This window comes from Astyanax mexicanus, chromosome 1 (assembly GCF_023375975.1).
Source record: "Astyanax mexicanus isolate ESR-SI-001 chromosome 1, AstMex3_surface, whole genome shotgun sequence".
Classification (NCBI taxonomy): domain Eukaryota; kingdom Metazoa; phylum Chordata; class Actinopteri; order Characiformes; family Acestrorhamphidae; genus Astyanax; species Astyanax mexicanus.
In genome coordinates, this window is record NC_064408.1 from 11449010 (window position 1) to 11471898 (window position 22889).

The 22889-nt window shown below is 40.8% G+C and overlaps 1 protein-coding gene across 1 annotated transcript in view; it reads left to right on the forward strand.

The window, feature by feature from the left end:
- The first annotated feature begins 493 nt into the window (after positions 1-493).
- The window catches only part of pigl (phosphatidylinositol glycan anchor biosynthesis, class L), a 58200-nt gene continuing 35804 nt past the window's right edge, over positions 494-22889 (forward strand). The window contains exons 1-2 of the mRNA XM_022665750.2: positions 494-749; positions 2407-2506. Coding sequence (XP_022521471.2) covers positions 506-749; positions 2407-2506 — 344 coding nt within the window. The 5' untranslated portion in view covers positions 494-505. The remainder of the gene's footprint in view (positions 750-2406; positions 2507-22889) is intronic.

Below are 22889 nucleotides of genomic sequence, written 5' to 3' on the forward strand. Positions count from 1 at the left end.
AAATCATGCCCTCAATTTCATAAATCATAAATTTGGTTTGATAAAGTATTCCATTAAATTCATAAATCATTTCTTCAGTTGTATAAAATAAATAAATGTATCCCTCACTTTGATTAATGGTTTCATAAAACGTTTACAAAATTTAATTATCTGTTCCCCCAAATAAAAAAGTGAATTTTATTAAACCATTCCCTTCGTTTAATTGAAACATTGCCTTTATCAATTTAACAGCTAAATATTTATTTAGTTTAATAAACGGTCCCCTTAATTTACACAAAGAGTCCGTTGTGAACTGAAGGAGCGGGTTATTATTGTGAGGGAATAATCAAACTCTGAATACGGATTTTTTTTTTTTTTACATTAACATCAGGCGCGTTTTCTTTTTCTTTTCTTTTTTTTAGTTTTTACTTTCTGTTTCGCAGCAGCAGCGCAGCCCCTGCAGAGCTGAACAGTGGCGGAACCTTTGAGCGTGGGGCGGGTGTTTCTGGCCGGGCGGTTGAGTGTGATGGTAGAGATGTGTGTGGTGCTGTATTTGGCGCTGTGCTGTTTTAGTTACTGCATCTCCCTGATCTTTATTTACCGCAGGGCGAGGCGGCGCCGGGGGCTCGGGTCTCTGCGGGCGGGCTCCGGCTCGGTCCGCGCGCTGCTCGTCACCGCGCATCCGGATGATGAGTGCATGTTTTTCGCCCCCGCGGTTTTACAGCTCGTGCAGTCCGGCGCGGCTGTGCGGCTGCTGTGCCTGTCCTCAGGTAAACTCACTCACTGTCTCTGACTCCGGCTGCTGCAGCTGCTGCAGGACCTCATCCACAACATACAGGTGCATCTCAAAAAGTTAGAAAAGCACTGAAAAGTTACTTTCAGAAATTCAGTTCAAAATATAAAACTCATATATTATATAGATGTATTACACACAGAGTGATCTAATTTAAGATGATGGAAACCCACAAATCAGTCTCTCAGAAAATAAGTATATTATATAAGACCAATTGGTACTTTTGGCAGCGTGGGCAGTGTGCCAAGTCCTGCTGGAAAATGAAATCCGCATCTCCATAAAATTTGTCAGCAGAGGGAAGCATAAAGTGCTGTAAGATTTTGTGGGAAAACAAAACTGCACTGACTTTATACTTGATAATAAAACACAGTGGATCAACACCAGCAGATGACATGTCTCTCCAAACCATCACTGATCATCAGTAAATTTTACATTTCATTTGTAAATCAAGGGAGCAGAGTCTGGAGGAAGAGTGGAGAGGAACACACAGTCCAATCACTGATGGTTTGGAGAGACATGTCATCTGCTGTTGACAACTTTTAGCCAATAGATTACTGAACTCATTTTCTGAGACACTGATCATTAACAATAAAAGAAAAGAAAAGAAATAAACGCTTAAAATAGGTCACTCTTTGTGTAATACATCTATATAATATGAGTTTCACATTTTGAACTGAATTACTGAAATAAAGTAACTTTTTGACGATATTTCAACTTTTTGAGATGCACTAGTACCCCACCAAGCATCACCACTGCACACTATGTTACTCACAGTGCTGGACACTATACAGTTTAAATTGAAACTTTCTCAACTCAGTCTTTTTCTCTATTTCTTTATTTAAATTATTTTCTACAGATTAATCATAATTATTATAATGATTGAGAAAAGATGTGTCCAAACTTTTGACTGGTACTGTATATACATTTTGTTTGATTTGATTATAGTTATAATCATCTAATAAGACATCCAATGAGGAAACATCTAGCTTTATTTGCACATTAAATAGTACACGCCATATCATGGTTAATGTTAGCTTTTGGCTATAGCACAAGATCAGTACAATATACATCACTGAAGCTTTTTAATATTGTATTTATATAGTAAAAGTGTGCAGGTCAAAGTGTTCCACAAAATCGTTAAGAAAAGACCCAAAAAAAAAGAGAAAATGTACGAAAAAGAAAAATTCTGAAAGTCTTATAATGATAAAAAAAAAAGGTTTTGTAATGTTATTAAGTAAAGTTATGAGCAAAGAAAAAACCCAAAGTGAAAATGATTTTTTAGCACTTTAACATTTAAACATATGGACATTGATGAAATGTAATGTAAATAGAAAGGAAATGTTCTGGTGAGAAAAAAAGTTAGAAACCCCCAACAATTACTAAAATAAAAATAATAAAAATTGGTGTGGATAACACCACCTGCTGGTGAGCTACCACACCATGTAGGATGCTGAGGTTCAAATCCCAGTCTAGGTGACTATACTGTGATATGCCAATAAGAGTCCATGGGCAAGACTCCCAACACTTCATTGGCCAAAAGAACAACTTTTTTTATGTGAGTGTTTATTACAATTCAGTTTATTACATATTCTGATTTAATTCAAAAATACATCTGTGTTGTTGTTCTTATTTAGGAAACTACTACAACCAAGGTGCCCAGCGTAAAAAGGAGCTCCTCGCCAGCTGTGCAGTTTTGGGAATTCCAGCCAGTCATGTCACTGTTGTGGAGAATAAGTAAGTACTGCAGAGCGTGTATAAGCAGCCAGGTTACTGAACTCTATAGTAGCACACAGTCAAGGCCACTGAGTCTGGTTTACTGGTACGGGACAGTATATGCTGCTTCGTAGGTTTCAACATAACCTGCAGTCAGCAAAGTGTTGCGGAGTAAAATCACCTTACAGACTATAAAAGAAAAACATCATCATCATCATCATCATCTGTTCAGAAATGCAAAATGATGTAGTAACAATATAAATGGGATTATAAGATTTGTAGCTGTATCTTATTTAAAGTGGCAGCCCATAATAATTAGTTTCTAAACTAAAAGCAGAAGCATTTCTGAGTGAAAAAGAGATAAAATAATGTGTTTAATGGTACCAGTGTGGTAAAACGACCATCCCTGCTAAGCCTAAAATATTAATTCTAAAAACTGGGGTGTCGGGACACTTTTCGCGGGAGTTCTTCTGGCCACGTCACACGTCTTTACGTACTTACGTCACACGTGCAGCCTCTAAAAGAGGATCTGGCTCGGTTTTACTGAACACGAGCGGCTGGTGGAGCATTGGAGACTTCAGAAGGGGAAACTCAGAGCTCAGTAGCTCATTCACTTATAGTTAAAACAAAGAAACGAAGGAGTGAAGTTTCTCTCTCTCTCTCTCTCTCTCTCTCTCTCTCTCTCTGAACATAACCTGGAATCAGATTCATCCGCTCTAAAAGGAGACCACATCACACCCTCCCAGTTTAAAATGATTCTTACCAGAGATGGCCCTAAATCTCCAAACTTGCGGACATCAGCTTTAATCCAAATACAAATTTCCTTATGATTTGTAGTTTCGAGTTCTGGACAGATATTATATATTTTGCTGCACTAAAAAAAAGCATGGATCGTTTATAATAAGTTATACATTGATATTCAGAAGAGGTTAATCAAATATATGGCCACTAAAATAAAAAAAAAATAATCTTATGTTTTAAGCCATATAGTCTTTGTTGGTCTGTGTGCTGTATTGTTAAAAAAGGGTAAGTTTAACTAAATATTTGTAGTTAAATACAAATTTTAAGTGTTTTTTTGTAAAATTGAAGCTATATATCGTTCAGTGGTAAAAGGGATACATAAAAAAAAACTATATGTTTGGTATGTTTCAATTAATTAGTTTTTGGGTGTCATCACATACATTCATATCTTTTTTGTTTATTGAAATATTGTGATATTACAAACTTTGATAGACAGACAGACAGACAAACAGATCGATACTTTATTGATCCCAAAGGGAAATTTTGGACATCCAGTAGCAGCAGATATACATCGTATACAGATAAGATAATATGATACAGATAAAAATTGCAAAAATAAATAAATGAATAAATAAATAAAGGTAGACAGGCATTTCCCATGATAATACATTATTGTGGCTGCACATGATGTATAATGTTATTAAAAGAATAAAAGTCAGATGAGGCGATTTTATCGTGCCAGTGCTCTCACATCCCAAGGGTGATGGCTGTATCTGCTATAAGCACTTGGGATCCAGCCTCAAAAGTGTCCCATTAGGCCAATCAAGCGCTTCATCATCCATCAGCCAGCAGCACAGACAATAAAAACAGACCTGCCCCCGGTGGGGGCGTTCCTCCTGAGCACTGAGAATAAACAGCCCGGCCCAGCGCTGCCCCACCCCTGAGGCCTCTGCCCCGGTGAGCGCAGCCATTAAGGGCGTGCCATGCTGGGCCGCGGCCCCTCCTCCTCTCCCCGGGCTACCGAGAGAGCAAACAGTGGTCAGGCTACAAATCAAGCCTGTCCATTCTCTCCGCAACAGGGCCCTAGTCCAACTGGGCTGATGTATGGGCCCTTTCTGTCGCCGGAGCCATAAACGGCCAGAGGCCTGGATCCACAGAGTGCCTCCGGGTAGAAGTAATGTTTCTGGATCAGCCCGATGACATAACAAGCAGAGTGCACGTTGAGAATCAGCCTATTTGTTTTAGTTTTAGACGGTTTTATAACGGGAATAACGTGACCTGGCTAAATACATGCCCTCTGTCTTTAAAAGCCGTTTCTGGTTCTTTCCAAAGTCAGCTCTGCTTTTTTTGCATGTGTGCGAACAGGATGTGAAGACAGATCGTTCTGTAATCTGTAGAGTGTGTGCTGTTAAAAGTCTGTGTTAGGCCTAACTAACAACCTATAGTGGTTCTTTTTATAGAGTTCATTTATTCTGCAAATAATGAGCTTTATTTAAGACAGGGGTGTCCAAACTTTTTTTGTTGGGGGCCAGAAGGAGAAATATATTTAAAGTCATGGGCCACAGACTCTGTAATAAAACAAATAATGAAATATACCTCATTAAATAATACATTTTCCTGATTATTTTTATGTACACACCATTTACTTGACTCACTAGCTTTATCTATGTTTGACAGTGTTGTGTAAACTAAGATTTTTCAAAGTGATGTTTCATTTCATGATTTCTCTTAATATTAAACTCCTTAATTACGACAACTTTTAGACTCTTTTAGACTCTAGTGTTTAAACTTTGAATCTCTTATTATAAAAACCTGCTTAACAGCGGGCCAACTTCATTCTATTTCTAAAATACCTCGCCTAGTTTGGACACCCCTGATTTAAAAGGAACAAACAGGTGGTTGCATTTGCTAAAAACCTGGTAAATTGATGCAAACTGCAGTTAATTAATAATAAAACTGTGTTAAATTTAATTCAGACAAGCTTTCCAACACATACACTATATATAAGAGTGGACTGTATGTCCCCATTTACACCTGTGGGGACAACCAGAGCATGGTAAAGACAGAAAATAAACTTTACTATTAATGAGAAAACATTATTGTTGCATAATAACAAGCAAACAAGGTACTATAGGCACTAGGGATGTTGTGGGAAATCTGGGTCACCAATATTCGATATTACACGTATCTAAACTCAAGTCAAGTCAAGAGCCTTTTATTGTCATTACATCTGAGTACAGGTACACAGTGCAACTGTGTTACGGTTAAATGATGCAAAATGGAACAACAATATAATAGACAACATAAAGTGCAAAAGTGTAACGAAAGCGCAACATGAAACAATAACTACAGTAACAAAAAATACAGTAAATACAACAGACAAGACAATTTAACAGACAGGACAGTGCAGTACCGATACAGTACAATGAAATGTGAATGGTGAGGATAAGGTGCAGAGATGTGTTACATACTGTAACAAATAGAAAATACAGGATCACAGCAGAGGTAGAGAGTTTGTTGTTATTTTTTTAGAGACATTTCAGTCTCTGTGTGGGTGAGTGATGGTTGAGTTCAGTGCAGTCTTTGTGTGTGTGAGGAGTGGTGGAAGGGTTTAGTTCAGTTCTTTGCAAGTGTGTTGGGTTGTGGGGGGTGGTTGAGGGGTTTAACTCTGTCTCTGTGTGTTGAGGAGTCTGACTGCCTGGTGGAAAAAGTTGTTGCAATGTCTGGTGGTGGAGGCTCTGTGTGTTGAGGAGTCTGACTGCCTGGTGGATGAAGCTGTTGCAGAGTCTAGTCCGAGGCTCGGATGCTCTTGTATCTTCTGCCAGACGACATCAGAGTGAAGAGTCCGTGTGAGGGATGGGTGGGGTCATTCACAATTCTGGCGACTTTGTGGATGCAGCGTGTGGTTTAGATGTCGGTGATCTAAGGATGCTAATACCGCTATGCCTTTATTAGCTTCAAAAAAGATTGCCATCCTGCTATAAATTTATAACCTTAAAAGTATCACTGCAACTGCTTGGTCCTTTTCCGGTGTGCAGTAAATACATCAGCAAGTTTCATGTATTGAGCAAGAATTGTGGTTAGTGTTGTGCAGTGGGTAACAATACTAGTACCTGCCAATGAGCAATTGCATCATGTGGTAAATTGGGGTTCAATTCCCGGTCTGGGTGACCTATGCTGTGCTACACCAATAACAGTCCTTGGGCAAGACTCCTAACAGTACATTATTTGTAAAGGTCATAGGCTTTATAAAACTAGGCATTAAGGCCAGTTTATACTTCTGAATCAAACATACTCAGTAGGGTATGCGTATAATGTATGTCCCCAAAAATGTAGCTACAATTACAATTGCACAATGCAGACAGATGCAGCTGTGTAAGAGCCTCTTGTTCCTGCCCAGATATTCCCATCTACCCAATTTAAACTGCAGAGTGATGCAAAAACACAAACGTGGAAGTATAAATGTGCACAGTGGAGGCTTTGCCATACATACAACCCATTGACCCGACACAGAAATATTGACCAGCCTTTAGGAGCACCATAACATGCCATGAACAAAGTGAAGTGTAGAGTAGTGTTGAAGAATCACTATTTTGCCAACTGACTGCTCCATGATTTGCTGACGAATCATGTGTTTTTCCTCACAAGGAGTTTGTGTCCATATCTGCACAGTGTTTTCGTGTCCCTAATTCTCAGTTTTCCGTCTCCTACATGCCGCATTGGCTGGCACTGTGAGGTTTTCCCTGAATCATCATTTGTCTTTCCTCTTTCACTGTAACCTCAGAGAAGCAGAAATTATACCCTAGAGTCTCGCCGACCTTCAGAATACAGGCCAGTCACAATTCAATCTTGACCCCCTTCTGGCTCGCTTGGGCTAAAAGTCTTGGGCAGGAATCAGCAGACGAGTCCTCTTTCGTGCAGACAGATGGGAACAGAGGTGATGTCATGCTCTGGCCATGTTGCGGATGTTGAAAAGCTTAAACGGAGATCCACATCACCAGACCTGGCTTTAAATAAATAGGACAGGTTCCATAACGAAGGCCAGGGGTTGTGTGCAATCATACTTTGCAGAGAAGGAGTGCTGATTTTTAGGGGATTCGGATGCACTGTTGGTCCCCATAGGTTCTCTTCGGTGGATATGTCATGAAACATCTCTGTTATATTCATTTTCTCCTCATAGAACCAAGCTGAGAACTTCACTTCCAAGTAGAAAAGGAGGAAATGCACTGTTGCCAAAGGTTTCTGGACACCTGCTCATCCAGTGTTCTTTCCAAAGGAAAGGCAATTTAAAAGGACTTTGTCCTCCTTTTTCTGCAGTAACAGCCTTTATTATTTGAATTATTTTAAGGTTTTCCAGTAAATTGTGGAACATTGTGAACACCTGCTCAACATCACGTTCCGTCTGAAATAATGGATAATGATATGAATATAATTGGTTCATTTTGTGTTCACCGTTCGCTGCATTAACAGTCTTTGTAGTTCTGGGAAGGATCTAAATCAAGTGTTGGAATATCACAAAGAGATTTGATTTCATTGCATTCTTTATATGAAAGCATAAGTGAGGTCAGGTATGGATCTACTATCCAGTGAAGGTTTTCAATAGAGGTGTGCCAAAAAATCGATTCACATAAGAATCTTGATTTTCATTTACTACGATTCAGAATCGATTTAAAATGTCCCAAAATCGATTCTGAGGGGCGGGTTTTAGACTGATTTTGGGCTGGGTATTTTTGTTGGACCTGGCAACCCTGGGGATAGCGCTTGTCCTTTCAAACGGAGATCTTCCAGACACACACAGAGCGTAGGTGTTTGAGAATCACCGGTAAGATGGCAGAACAAGCACTATATTACATTAGATTAACGTGTAGTTTCAATGTTTTATGGCAGAATGCTTCATAACAAGCATAAAAAAGATCGCTAGTAGTTAGTTTCAGTAACTGTTAGCTAGCTAACTAGCTAACTTTCCAGTTCCACCTTAAATAACGCTACAGGTGGCAGCGGGCTGCAGCATTTAAGGCGGAACGGAAAAATACAATAAGCTAACCAGAGCTAATTTCAGCTCCTCATCACAGAGGAATTAAGGAATGGACCATATGAATTAATTTCTCCACCTCCTGCCCCCTTTCTGAAGAAATACAACGACCTTAAATTAACTAGTTAATCAGCAGCTGCTCCTGAACTTTAGCGCTCCACTGCTATCATCACATCAGCCCAGCAGCGTCACCTACACACCACCGCTAGTAGCCTGGTAATAAAGCAGTGTTATTTATTATTTATTTATTGTTCATTAACGTCATTGTGATATCCCAGTGATTCCTCTGTCACTGAGGACCCACATTCCTGCACATTTTATTGTTTTTGTAACACATTACCTGCTCCAGGACCAGTGTATATTATGGAGGGTTTTTTTTTCAATAAGATTCATAAGCCAGAAGCAGAAATTTTTATAATTCAAATCGTTTTGAATCAAAAATCGATTTTGAATCGAATCGTGGCCCCCAAAATCGGAATCGAATCGAATCGTGAGATAGTAAACGATTCCCACCCCTAGTTTTCAACTAGATTTTGGAGCATTGATATGAGGGTTTGTAAATTTGTATAGATCCTTTTTGTATTTACAACTTTTGCAGACATACAAATGGCACAAATGAACCAAATACTAGGTACCAAAAAAGTAGATTTGAGTAGTTTAGGTCCCATGCAGTGGAAGAGCACCACCAACTTATGCTTGCCCCTGGGTTCACGTGTATTTTTTAGACCAGAACATCCCATTTTAGGGGAAATGTGATATTTGAAATTTATGCAGAGTGTGCAGTTGAAACAACTGAAGTCATTGTGTTCACCATTACAAACTCTTGAAGATGCTTTGTGTGGATTGAATCCGAGAGATTCTGGGGTGCAGCAGCAATCTCAATGTTAGGGAAGTGGCCTTGCCAGTTCGAGCTTCTGAACTCCGAACACGATTAAACTGTCCCCAGGCAAGATGAACCCAGCCCTAACTCTTCCCTACTGTTTTGCTGGGATGCAACTATGGCCTACATGTTAGTGAAGCTGTGTTGTGACTGGAAGGTGGCTAGTCCGAGACCCTGAACAAACAGGACAGACTGAAGAGTGCCTCCAAGCAAGACAACCCAACCCAACCTCAAACTGTTCCCTGCAGTGATGCTGGGGTGCAGCTGTTGTCTGAAGGTTAGAGAAGCTGCCTTATGACTGGAAGGTTGCTGGTCTAAGCCACTGAATCAAAAGGACATGGTTGATATGCCCAAAATGGTTGATTTGCCCTCAAGAAGTCATTGCCTGAATGTTAGTGAAGCTACCTTGTGACTGGAAGGTTGCTGGTTTGAGCCCCTGAACCAAAAGGACATAGCTGATTTGCCTTCAAGATAAGCGACCCAAACTCAAACTGTTCCCTGCACTGTTGCTGGGGTGCAGCCATTGCCTGAATGTTAGTAAAGCTACCTCGTCTCTGGAAGGTTGCTGGTCCGAGACCTTGAACATATATGACACAATTAAAGCGTACCCCCAAGAAAGACAACCCACTACACGCAACCCCAAAATGTTTCTTATAGTCTTGCTGGGGTGCAGCCATTGCCTGAAGGTTAGTGTATCTGTCTGGTGACTCAAAGTTTGCTGGTTGAAACCTGAACCATAAGGGTATGGCTGATTTGCCCTCAACCAAGACAAACCAACCCCAAATTGTTTCCTGCACTGTTACTGGGGTGCAGCCACTGCCTGAATGTTAATGGAGGTACCTTGTGACTGGAAGGTTGCAGGTTCGAGACACTGAACATATAGGACACAAACTGAAGTTTACCCCCAAGAAAGACAACCCAACTAAACTTAACCCCAAAATGTTTCCTAAGTTGTTGTACTTGGGTGCAGCCATTGCCTGAAGGTTAGTGGAGGTACCTTTTGACTGGAAGTTTGCTGATTCAAATCCCTGAACCAAAAGGGCATGGCTGATTTGCCCTCAACCAAGATGACCCAACCCCAAAATGTTTCTAATAGTCTTGCTGGGGTGCAGCCATTGCCTGAAGGTTAGAGAAGCTGCCTCAGGACCTGAAATTTGCTGGTTCAAACCCCTGAACCAAAAGGACATGGCTGGTTTGCCCGCAAGCAAGACAACCCAACCCAACCCCCAACTGCTTCCTGGGTGCCCCAGCTATTGCCGCCCGCTGCCTGGGTGCCCTAGCTATGTAGTATGTAATCTTTTCTTCTTACTCAATCCAGACCACCACAGGGCAAATAAATCCACTAGGCCAGATGAGTGGACACAACCCTCCTTACCCCCCATGCAGCCAAAGGCAATAGGAGCCCTTGGCTGTGGTTTAGACTGAGACTATAACGGGAAATGGCCTTGCAGTTATATTTCCATGCTGGATGGCTTAGAATTTGTTTAGATAACTGTGAACCACCAAATTAACGTTGTTTTGTTTACACATAAATGGCACATAAGAAACCATGCTCTCTTTGTATCATCCACGAGCCTCCGTCCATGAATCCGCAGCAATAAGTCAGTCAAGAGATGTCTCTATTTGCACTGGATCTCTTACTGATCAGAGTCAGATGTTCTAAGAATATCACCTGACATCCTGCCAAGCAATGTGCTATGGTAGCATTTATATAAAACAGCTGTGTGTGTGTGCGCTCAAGTCTTGCAGTCGTGATTATAATCTCCTGTGCTGTCTCTTCCAAATTCGCTGGCAAACCTAACACTCCATTAAGTGCACAAGTATCAGTCATACGTGGAGAACCGTTGACTCGGCCCTTCGAGAACAACTGCTTTAACCATTTCCAAAGAATTTGTGGTAAAAACGGGAAAAGCTATGCCGTGATCTTCTTGACCCCTCCCTGTGTGGGATGGCTCCGACATTTACTCTGAGCTCCCGCTACATGCACCGCTCCTAACCACTGTGTCCTGAAGGGTCACTTTGGCTTTTCCTTTTTCTTGCCTCTTAATTTGCTAAAAGGCATCACACAGAAGCTGACCTCAGATATTCTTTCAAGGGATGATAATTTTAGCCAGTTTTGCTACTTGAATGTCCACTTTAATTTTTATAATTTTATTTCTAATTTTTCCCCTTTTCTCCCCAATTTACACGGCCAATTACCCAACTCACACATTAGGACTCCCCATCACTAGTGATGCCCCAACACACCAGGAGGGTGAAGACTAACACACACTTCCTCTGATACATGTGAAGCCAGCCATCGCTTCTTTTCAGTGCATCATTGCCGAGCAGCATCACAGCGCGCTTGAAGGAAAGCGCAGTGGCTCAGTTCCGGTACATCAGCTCACAGACGCCCTGTGCTGTGGACATCACCCTAGGAGTGATGTGGGGAGAGAGTGCCATCTACCCAACCGCAGGAAGCAGGGCCAATTTTGCTCCCTCTGAGCGCCGACAGCTTGATGGTAAAGCTGCATGAGTGGGGGTTCAAACATGCGACCTCCCGCTCATAGTGGCAGCGCTTTAGACCGCTGGACCACTCGGCGCCCCGAAAGTCCACATTTTTAACAAAATATCACAAATATCAACAAATAAACAAACTGACATGCTAAGGTCTCATGGCAACCCACAATTTGACTTTGCTCTAACTCTGATAGTCCACATCACCTTGCCATGAGTACTCTGGCCAGTGTTTAAGCACTTATAAAAATGTGGGCTTTCCCAAGCCACCCATCTCCTGAGGGTCAACACTATTCCATCACTATGCCTGTCATGATAATACATGAACAACTTTTTTGTACAATAAATTGACATCGTCCCAATTATATTTCATAATGGTGATATGTATTGCGTATTGTGTTTATTTGTATGTTTGTTCACATATATAACAGTATTGAACAGTATTTAGCCATTCATGCAATAACAGACCAGGGCTTTAATATATTTGGCTCCATACACACAGTGTGCACAGACTGCAGAAGGTGAAGAAAAGTGAAGTATATACAGCTGTTTCTTTAATTTTACCAAATTGAAAACCTCTGTAATGTAATCAAGAGGTAGATGTTTGATCACAAGCAATCAAACCAAACTGAACGGCTTGATTTTTTGCATCAGGAGTGGCATAAAGTTTTATAAAAGCAGTGTGTAAGATTGGTGGAGGAGAACATGCCAAGATGCTATGAATAGGAACTTATGAATATGAACTTGTTTTCTTTGCGTTATTTGAGGTCTGAAAGCTCTGCATCTTTTTTGTTATTTCAGCCATTTCTCATTTTCTGCAATGCATTTTCTAAATGACAACAATATTTTTATTTGGAATTTGGGAGAAATGTTGTCCATAGTTTATAGAATAAATCAACAATGTTCATTTTACTCAGACATATACCTATAAATAGCGAAATCAGAGAATAGCTGATTTCTTCTTGTCTTAAAAAGAGTATATTTGCTTTGTTATGCTGTTCTATTATCATTATGCTCTTAAAATGTAATTAATATCGATATATTGTCCACAAAAACGTATTGTGACCGGCCTGCCCATGGCCTTTTGCATGTATGTTTAATATGGTTAGTGGGAATAAATAAAAATGCATTTCCTATCAGTAGGTGTGTCAGTAATTGTAGCTGGTGTGCCTGAGATCTGGGTTTGACCTGGATAGGGTCTCGCCCCCAGTCTGTAGAATTTAAGCCACCTGTTCTGCATGCTCCTCGTTCCTAACCAAATGTGCACTGTCATGGGGCTGTTCTGCTGCCAGCCAAGGCCCACCCAAATCCAACAACAGCAGTGTAAGTAACCTCAGGGGAATCATGGCCCCAGTGTAATACACACCAGGCCCTAAATGGAGCACAGCTTCCTCCAGACACAGCCCTCGGTGTGCTCAAACACAGCAACGACAAAAGGTCAACTGCAGAGGGGATAACCTGGCTCCTCACAGCACTGTGTTCACTCAGAGTGCCATCTGGGGACTTCTGAATGGAAAACTGAACTGTTGTTAGCACACGTGAAGACGCATCTGTGTGTGTGTGTAACACCCTAAATCAGATAACACCCTAGCAAGACTACCATATATATGCTAGCCTATTGTCATGGTGTTGGGTAGGGGTGGGTGATATGGCCCTAAAATAATATCACGATATTTCAATATATTTTCACGATAACGAAACTCTTAGCGATATGATCAAATAATTTTTTTTTAAGGATACACTACTGCAAAAAATTTAAATAAAATGTTATTATTGCAGCAACAAAGTAGTACCCTGATGTGATAATTAGGGATGGGCGATATGGCACAATATTTCAGGGTATAATATCATTCACGATATTCAAAAATGTTGGCGATAATATTGCGTACGATACAATATGACACCCCCCTAGTGTAACATACAATTTTGTTCAATTCCATATCACATTTTATTCTCATTAAGACACTTTGACAGTCCAAATTATAAATTATTTATTATTCCTTTATTTAGTCTTCCTTCCAAATAGCATTGTAACCAGTCCCTTCCTTCTGGGTGCAACTATTTCTTTAAAGATGATTGTGTGTCTCTCTCGCTCTTTCTGTTTCCGCTCTATCTCTTCCTTTTTTCTCTTTTTTTTTTCCTTCTTTTTCTCTTCCTCATTCTCTCACACACAAACAAACACACACACACAGCTGTACCATCTGTTTTATCAGATGTTGACAAATTGAGCAGATGAACTTTGATCAGATCTTGTTTAGTCTGACTGCTGACTCTCCTTCTCCCTCTCTCGCGCTCTTTCACCCATCTCTTTCTACACTCTCATGCACTCTCTTGACCCATCGTGTACTCTCACGCACTCACACACTCTCTCACACTCTCTTGCTCTTTCACACACACTCACACTCTCCTGGACTCTCACACACTTGTATACTCTTTCTTGAAGTCTTGTACTCTTACGCACTATCAGGCTCTCTCTTTCACTGTCATGCACTCTCACTCTTTTTTTGTGCTCTCACTCTCTCATGCACTCTGTTTTGAATAATTACTGTTCGTTAAAGCCTTGTCCTCTCGCAATCTCTTGCACTTTGACTCTTACACGCTCACACTCTCTTGCCCTCCTTTGCACTCTGACTTTCACACTCTTGCACACTCACACTCTCTCTTGCTCTCCTGCACTTTGACTCTCTCATTCTCACAAACTTACACTCTCTCGCACTCTGCCTCTCACACTCTTTCACAATCATACACTCTCTTGCACTTTGACTCACTCACACTCTCTCTTGCTGACTCTTTCAGTCTCAAACACCTACACACTCTTGTGCTCTCTTTCTCGCACTCTTGACTCTCACACACTCAGACTCTCTCTTGTACTTTGACTCTCTCACATACTCACACACTCTCTCTCTCTCTCTCTCTCTCTCTCTCTCTCCCCCTCTCTCACAGTATTTAGCCAGTCATGCAATAACAGACCAATGCTTCAATAACTGTGATTCTAAATACACCCTATACAGTGTGCACAGACTGCATTAGGTGAAGAAAAGTGAAGTGTATATACAGCTCTAGAAAAACATTAGAGACCACTTAAAAATGATAGGTTTCTTTGATTTTGCCAAATTGGATGATCCCAAGCAATCAAACCAAGCTGAACTGCTTGAAATATTGCATCAGGAGTGGCAGAAAGTTATCCAAAAGCAATGTGAAAGACTATGAATAGGAACTTATGAACACTCTGACTCTCACACTCTTGCACACTCACAGGCTCACACTCTCTTGCACTTCGACTCTCACACTTTTGCACTCTCTTGCACACTTTCTTTATATCTTTGTCTTTCATTTTTCTATATATTTTTTTGTCTGTCTGTCTGTATACCTGGTTCTTCCCTCAGTTTCTCTCTGCTGTAATTCTCTTCTTCTGTATGCTATCACTTTATCCATGTCTCTCATCCTTCTCTCTCTCTCTCTCTCTCTCTCTCTCTCTCTCTCTCTCCCTCACCCTCACTGTTTTCAGTTCATACCCATGAGCTCACGCCTTAATCTTTACAATCACTTCCCTTTCCCCTAGTCCCTCCTCTTCTCTTACCACACACACACACACATAGACACACACACACAAGCTCTTTATCTCTCCCATACTTGTCTGCCAAGGCCCAGATTGCTGAGGACTCTGGGCAAGCTTTTTGGCATCACACAAAGCACTTCACATACTACTCCAATCTAGGTCACTGTGGTGTGTTTGCCTGTTTGGTGTGTTGAAAGTGTGTTTGTGTACAATATATGGGCCAAAAGTATCTGGACACACTTTCTAATTAGTGTGCTTGTGTACAGCTTGTATAATCTCAATAGAAAATCACTTTCAATAAAACAAGATGCTTTAGAGCACTCGTACATGAGCCCGAATCCACCAAATCCAATACCAAGTGTTGGCTAGAGGGGTATGAAACACCTTCTAATACCTTTGGGATGAGCTGAACATTACTTGGTCTTACTAATGCTCTTGTGCATGTGTAAATGCCATCAAATCCTCACAACAATCTCCCAACATGTATTGTAAAGCCTACCTTGAAGATTAGAGGTTGGTACTGCATAAAAGAGGAGCAAAAGCTATGTTATATGCCTGATACAGGTGTGGAGACAAACCATTGTTTCAGTGGGAAGCCTTACTTGTAACAAATGTAATAATCTAACCCCCCAGTATGGAGGCTAGGGGTGGGCAATATTATATGGTATACAACATATCGTGACACAGAAATATCATGATATTAAAAATCCATATCGTGATAATAGGGATGTTCTAGTCTATTATTTACTGTGAAGCTTTAGGTGTATTTATTGTATAATTGTTTTAGTTTGCAGTTTATATGCATGCACTAAATATTCTGCAATATTATTTGCTGCATTATATTATTTTATGCTATATTATTTATTTTGCCACATTATGATTATTCTGTTATACTATATTCCTGAAATGAATGAATTATTTTAGTTTTTCTAAATCGCCAAGTATATCGTTATTTAAAAAATACCCTGAAATATCGTGATATTATTTTAGAGCCATATCGCCCACCCCTAATGGAGGCTGTACTTTATGCTGGATAGTAACGATTTCAATAGGTTGTTTACAGGCTTCAAAATGATGCCGTTCCAGATGTATGCCTGGCATCAGACATGGTGCCAAAAGGTTAATATTGATCTGTTTCAGGGAGTTCTATTCTATTGGCAGTGTTGTATGCTTGTGTGCATTTGCACATCTGTGTCAGCAGTGGGTGCAACTTAAAGTAGCTGTTTGTATAGCTTGCATAGCAAATATAGCTCCCCCAAAACCAGGAGGGTAAAGACTACCCCTGATACATGTGAATTCAGACTCCACCCCTTTTTTTTTTACTTTGCTGAGTAGCATCACAGCAACCGGAGGAAAGCGCAGCGACTCGGTTCTGATACATCAGCTCACAGATGCCTTGTGCTGATCGACATCACCCAAGGAGTGATGAGGGAAGAGAGTGCCATCTACCCACCCAGAGAGAGCAAGGCTGATTGTGCTCTCTCGGGGCTCCGCTAGCTGATGGCACGCTACATGAACAGGATTCAAACCAGCGATCTCCTAATCATAGTGGCATCACTTAGCCCGCTGGACCACTCAGTGCCCCGAGTACATGTTTTTTTTTGTTTGTTGGTTTGGCTGCGGTTTGACAGCTCATACATGCTGACCATATGCTGCTGACCTACACTGACACACACATGCACACACACACACACACACACACACAAACACACATACACACACAAATAAACACACACACACACACACATAAACACACACACATGCACGCAACCTGCAGCGGAATGGTCTCAGAGATGTCCAGCTGTTGGGTTTGCGTAGCATGACCTAAGCAACTACTGACTGTGTGTGTGTGTGTGTGTGTGTGTGTGTGTGTGTGTGTGTGTGTGTGTGTGTGTGTGTGTGTGTGTGTGTGTGTGTGTGTAAATCCAGCCTGGGTCATTCAGGCTCAGGGCTGGTTCAGAGGAGGTTGCAGAGCGGATCAGTAGCAGGATGAGTGCACACTGCATCCACTCTGTCCTGGTCAGCCTTAGGGCACAACCACTGCCATGCCATGACACACACACACACACACACACACTGCGCACAAACACGCGCATTCACACTGCATATACACACACGCATGCACACATATGGTGAGACAGTAGGTGCTGCTTTTATCTCAAGTCACATGTCTCTCTGCCTGTCTTTCTCTCTCTCTCTCTGTGTTTTTTCTCTCTCTCCGTCTCTCTCTCTCTCTGTCAGCACCTCAGCTGATTTGACAGCCCCTGCCATGCAGTGCACTCTGGGAAATCCTTTGTGATCTGTGCACATCTGAGCTCGCTCTACTGCCCATAGCACACAACTAAGACAACCCCCACTACTCTCGCGCACACTCTCTCTCTCACTTTCTCTCGCACACTCTCTCATACATTGTCTTTCACACTATTTGAATTATTAATGGCAGTGGACTATACTATATCTCTCCTTCTCTCTCTGTTCCTTTTTCTCTCTCTTTCTTTTTTTCTCTCTCTCTGTCTGGAGCTGGGCACGCAGCTGTTTAGAACAACAGTCTGCTGGGAAAACACTAACTTTTTTTTTTTTTTCTATTTTTTTTCCCATTTTCTCCCAATTTTGCTAGGCAGCTGATGGCAAGCTGCATGACCGGGATTCGAACCAGCGATCTCCCGATCATAAACACAATGACTTTTAAAACTAAAATCAAATCTTGGATCAATACTGTTGAGCAGATATTCTGTGAGTGTAGAGGTGTAAGAAGATATTGTAATATCAGTCATGTTTATAGCAGCAGAGACAGGCCAATATATTTGAAACATGTTTTGGCTGGAAGCCACTGTGGCAGTGTGGCACTGGTGGCAGAGCAGCCCTGGTATATTCATTGCTAACCAGGACCAATAAAACAGCAGATTCAAATTCACACAGAGCATTCAGCATCTTATTATGCTTAGTATGGGTTTACTAAGTTCACTTCAACTTCACACACTGGCTGCTTTCCAGCTAAATGATAGAAGCTGTACAGAGCTAGGATAGTAATGTTGTCTGAGCTTACTATGTATTCTGGCTTTCTGTGGTCTTTCTGTGGTTTGTAGTACTGTCACAACTATGGTAGCTGTTACGATCCACATTTCTCTGTCTTCTCACTGTCTTCCTTCTGCATGTGCTGTTTTGAATTAAAAGCCCTCTGCAGAGTTTTTGTAATTGCAGTCTTGTGATGTTCCATAATATTTGTGAGTTGCTCTGCATTATTTTTAAGTGTATGTAGTGGAAGCACTGCATATTAAGGTATTGTGATACTGTGTTTTCTAACACTGTATCGTTTGATGTTAGCATGGTTGTGTATGTGTGTAGGGGACCAGTATGAGCAGGGTAGGACTCTATGGTTTCCACAATGTGGAGAACGTAGTCGGAATCTTGGAATTGGGGAATAAAAGTATAAACACAAAATGGACACTAAAATACACAGAATCCAAAAATGAAAAAAAAAAAATCTGAAATAGCATGAAAAAAAAAAAAACAGTTGTCGTAGCGATGTCCAAATAAATGTAGCACATTTATTTGGTGAGTAACAGCATATTGTTGTGGGCATTTGCAGGTGGATTTACTCCACTCCACAGATTAGTGCAATATTCTTTAGATTCCATAGGACAGGGGTCGGCAATTACGTTTGGCCGCGGGCCTGATGTTTTTTCAACCATTACGTGGAGGGCCATACAAAAATATATATATATTTTGGAAAATTAAGTGTAATAGGACGTGCTACAGTGCTACAGACTAGTAGCTCTCCAGCCCAGAGGGTTATTGAACCCAATTGCAGAACAGTTTATCTCAAAGCAGCTAAACCCAAGAAGAAAGGAAAAATAAATAAATACACCGCTCTTCCTGTCATCAGGGTCGCAGTTCAATACACTACCACTGCCCCAGCTAGTGATTTGGAACACAGCCGGGAAAAACTGCCTTATAAGGAGATAGGGAGTCTGAGAACGGGCGGAAACTAAAGTCACGGCAAGCGCGACAGAGACTGGGGAGGATTGTAAACAAAAGCTCACCAGAGAAGCTTTTTATTTATTTTATTTTTAAATTATCGTTCATTATAGTCACAGGCCAGATGTTTCATGCTTGCTGAGCAAATTTGGCCCGCTGGCCACCAATTGCCGACCCCTGTCATAGGATATAGCTAGGGTCATGGGGCATGATACTGGTTCCTTTCTAGTGAAGTGTTTGCATATAAATGTGACACATTTTCACTAAACTCTAAAGGTTGAGTTAACGAGTTAAGTTAACTTGACTTTGACTTGTTTTATTGTGCAGGACTACTAAAAACACACGCAAGGTTGACCTGTTTCTAATAAAGTGTCCACCATTAACACGCATGCAAAAAAGACGGATGGCATACACCATTAGCAGCCTGAGTTTTCACACCCCTCTCCCTCCTTTCCTCTGTGTTTAATTATAAATCGATTCTGGGTGGGGAAATAAATTCTGTCTGATTTATAGACTGGAAGTCGGGGGCCGAATCTAGCTCTGGGGATGGGGGGGGGGAGCTGGAGGCCGCGGGTCAAGAGAAGCGCCGGGCTAATGCAATCGCCAGACGGCACGGGAAACTCACTCCCTGCCAAGAGGTTGTCACAAGAAAACAAGATAAATTATCTCTTTTTTTAAACTCTTATTTTTTCTCTCCCCATCCAAACCATTTGAAGGAACTTCTGTCTCTTCCAGGAAGAAACATTCAGTAACCCAGCTCGCTCTCCCGAGCCAAGAATTTCCTATTTTTTTCCTTTTTCCTCCCGTCCGTGAGCAATGTTCGGTATGTTAAATGTGGGAAGCTTTTAAATTATAATGTGGCGAGGATTTTAAAGCACTGTGCTGTTTTAGCAGCAGCGCTGTGTGTACATGAACGAGGCCCTTCGTCTTCCTCTGCAGATAAATGAGGCGTAGAATGCACACTTTTCAGCTTTCAGAGCTACCGTTTTACTTTATGAAGAATGGACTTGAAACTACAGTACATTGATCAGCCATATTATTAACACCACCTTCCTAATAATGAGGAGACTCTTTGTGTCATCACCACACATTGTAAATCTTTACAGTCGAGGCATGAACGTCCTTGAGGCAAAACCTCTAAGGGTTTCTTAACGTTAGGAGCAGATCCTTTAATTTTGGTAAATTGTGAGGTGGACCCTACATGGATCTCATCGTTGAACCTTTAATGTCACTATTTCATCAGCTGTGCTTTCTTGGAGCATTTTTGGAAGGTATTGACCACTGCATACACGGAAAACCCCACAAGGGCTAACCCAGAACCATTTTCCTGCTTTCAATGCCTCATCTTCAACATCTGACTGTTCACTTGCTGCCTAATACAGTACCAAATAGAAGTTTCTGCCTTGTAGATTGATACTCAGTCCAGAGACTGTAAAAAAGATGGACGTTGTGTCATCGTTCCCATTCATTCAATGAAAATGAAGCCAAAATCTTCCGCCATGTTGGCGATCCTGAAACCCGATTCTGTGCAGTAGAGTCCAGAGGAGGGAGAAAGACTGTGGAGAGACAGCCTACTCATTTAAATAACCCCGCCCCTGAGGGATGCCTCGCGGTCACAGGCTGCAGAGCGGGGCGGAGCGGAGCTGACGGTCTGTTATGGGTCCCCCCATAACCAGCCCTTTTACCATAACCACACATTTTTTGAATAGAGCTGAATAACCTTCTAAAAACGAATTCTGTGGGGATATAAAAAAATGACAATATAAGCAGAGGTTACACTAGCTGCTGCATTTAAATAAAGGAGGTAGAATTACAGTATATTAGAAAAAAACGTGATTGAGAGTTGTCTGTTTTGCCATTGAAACCTATGGGGATGGGTGAAGTTACACAGCTTTCTGCAGCCGAACAGCAGGGGGCGCCTGACCTGTGGTGGCTTCACTTTTGAGAGACGATGCTCTGTCCAGCTATACACAGTCTATGCTAAAGTCATTCAAACTATAAAACAAAACATGGACTTAATTAGTCAAACCAAAAAGAATATGTTTTATAATATTTTAGATTCTTCAAAGTATCCTCTCTATCTTAGATAAATACAGTTTTGCACATCTCTGCTGGATTTTCTCAGTCAGCTTTATGAGGTAGAGTCACCTGCAATTCAGGCTTTCAGTTAACAGCTGTGCTGAACTCATCAAGAGTTAATTACTTGAATTTCTTGTCTCTTAAAAAAGTGTTTGAGAGCATCAGTTGTAAAGTAATGAAGAGGTAGAGTTACAGGTATACAGTGAATAGTGAATATTTGAGAAATGTTCAAATTCATATTGTGAGAAGAAATAATCAAATAAATAAATAGAAAGAAATTATAAGAAATAAAGAATAATTTTATAAAGACATTTAAGAAATTAAGGTCAGTCAGTCCAAAACATTTGACGAACTCTGAAAGAAGTATCCTCAAGTTAAGTCACAAAAACCATCCAAGACTTGATGATGGAACTAACTCTCATCAGGACTGCCCTAGAAAGGAAGCGCAAGAGTTTCCTCTGTTGTACAGGATAAGTTCTTTAGAGTTACCAGCCTCAGAAACCACAAGTTTAAAAAACAGCTTAACCTCAGATAAGAGCTTCTAAAAGCTTCTTCACAGAGTATTTGGTTTGTTTGAAGCTTTGAAGTTACTACTTGATTAATTATGTGTTCCTTCATAGTCTGGATGATTTCAGTATTTTGTTAAAAAAAAGACAAAAAGGAAAAAAAAACATTGAATAAGAAAGTGTGTCCAAACTTTGGACCGTACTGTATGTAGTAGTGATGGCGATTTTCACGATTAATTCAGTTAATTTGATTTACAGTTTAATGCAATTTTCAAAAGGGAGTAATCGCAAGTTTACTTAGACATTTTTTCTTTTTAATCTAAAATATGTATTTATATCATTGTTTTTTGTAGCGGTTAACCTAGTTTTAAACTATTTCTTTAGCATCTGTAGTTTGGTTTTTAATAGGGGTAAGAAATCGATTACAATCGCAAATTAGATTTTTTTGTGAGAAAAAAAACGAAGATAATTTTTTTAGGCCACAATCACCCAACACTAGTATGTAGATCCCATCCCTTGACAGAAGCCGCTGTAGATGAAGATAATCAGTGTTGTCAAGGTCATTTTATGCTTCTTTGTCAAATGTACCGCATACCTTAATGCATACGCTACTATGCCTATGCTTATATCCTATGTAGTTCACTATGCATTACCCTACACTTGATGCACACATCTTTAAAAATTTAGCATATCACCACAGTGCAGCCTTTGGCAACTCTAATTGGTCCACTAAACCTCGTATTTGGCAATAAGGCAGCTTACCAGATACAAGAGCTGAACCCACAACCCTGTGATCAGTAACTGACCCACTACATGGGTTAAATGTGTGAAACTAGAATTAAGACGCTTTTTAACTTGGGCTGAGACTTCTATTCTGTGTGTGATAAAGCTGTATTGTAGGGAGAATATGGGAATATGTGGATAATTATAAGGTGGAGTCGTTCTGTGCGAGATATTAAATCAGGTCGTGTTCTTCTGTTATTTTTAGGGCTCTTTTCGCAGTGAACACACACACACACACACACACACACACACAGCCCTGCAAAGCATCCATCCTTCTTTAAATAAATGAATCTCTGACCAATCAGCTCTTTTAGCGCCTGTGTAAAAGTTTTAAAGAGCTTTTTATGCGC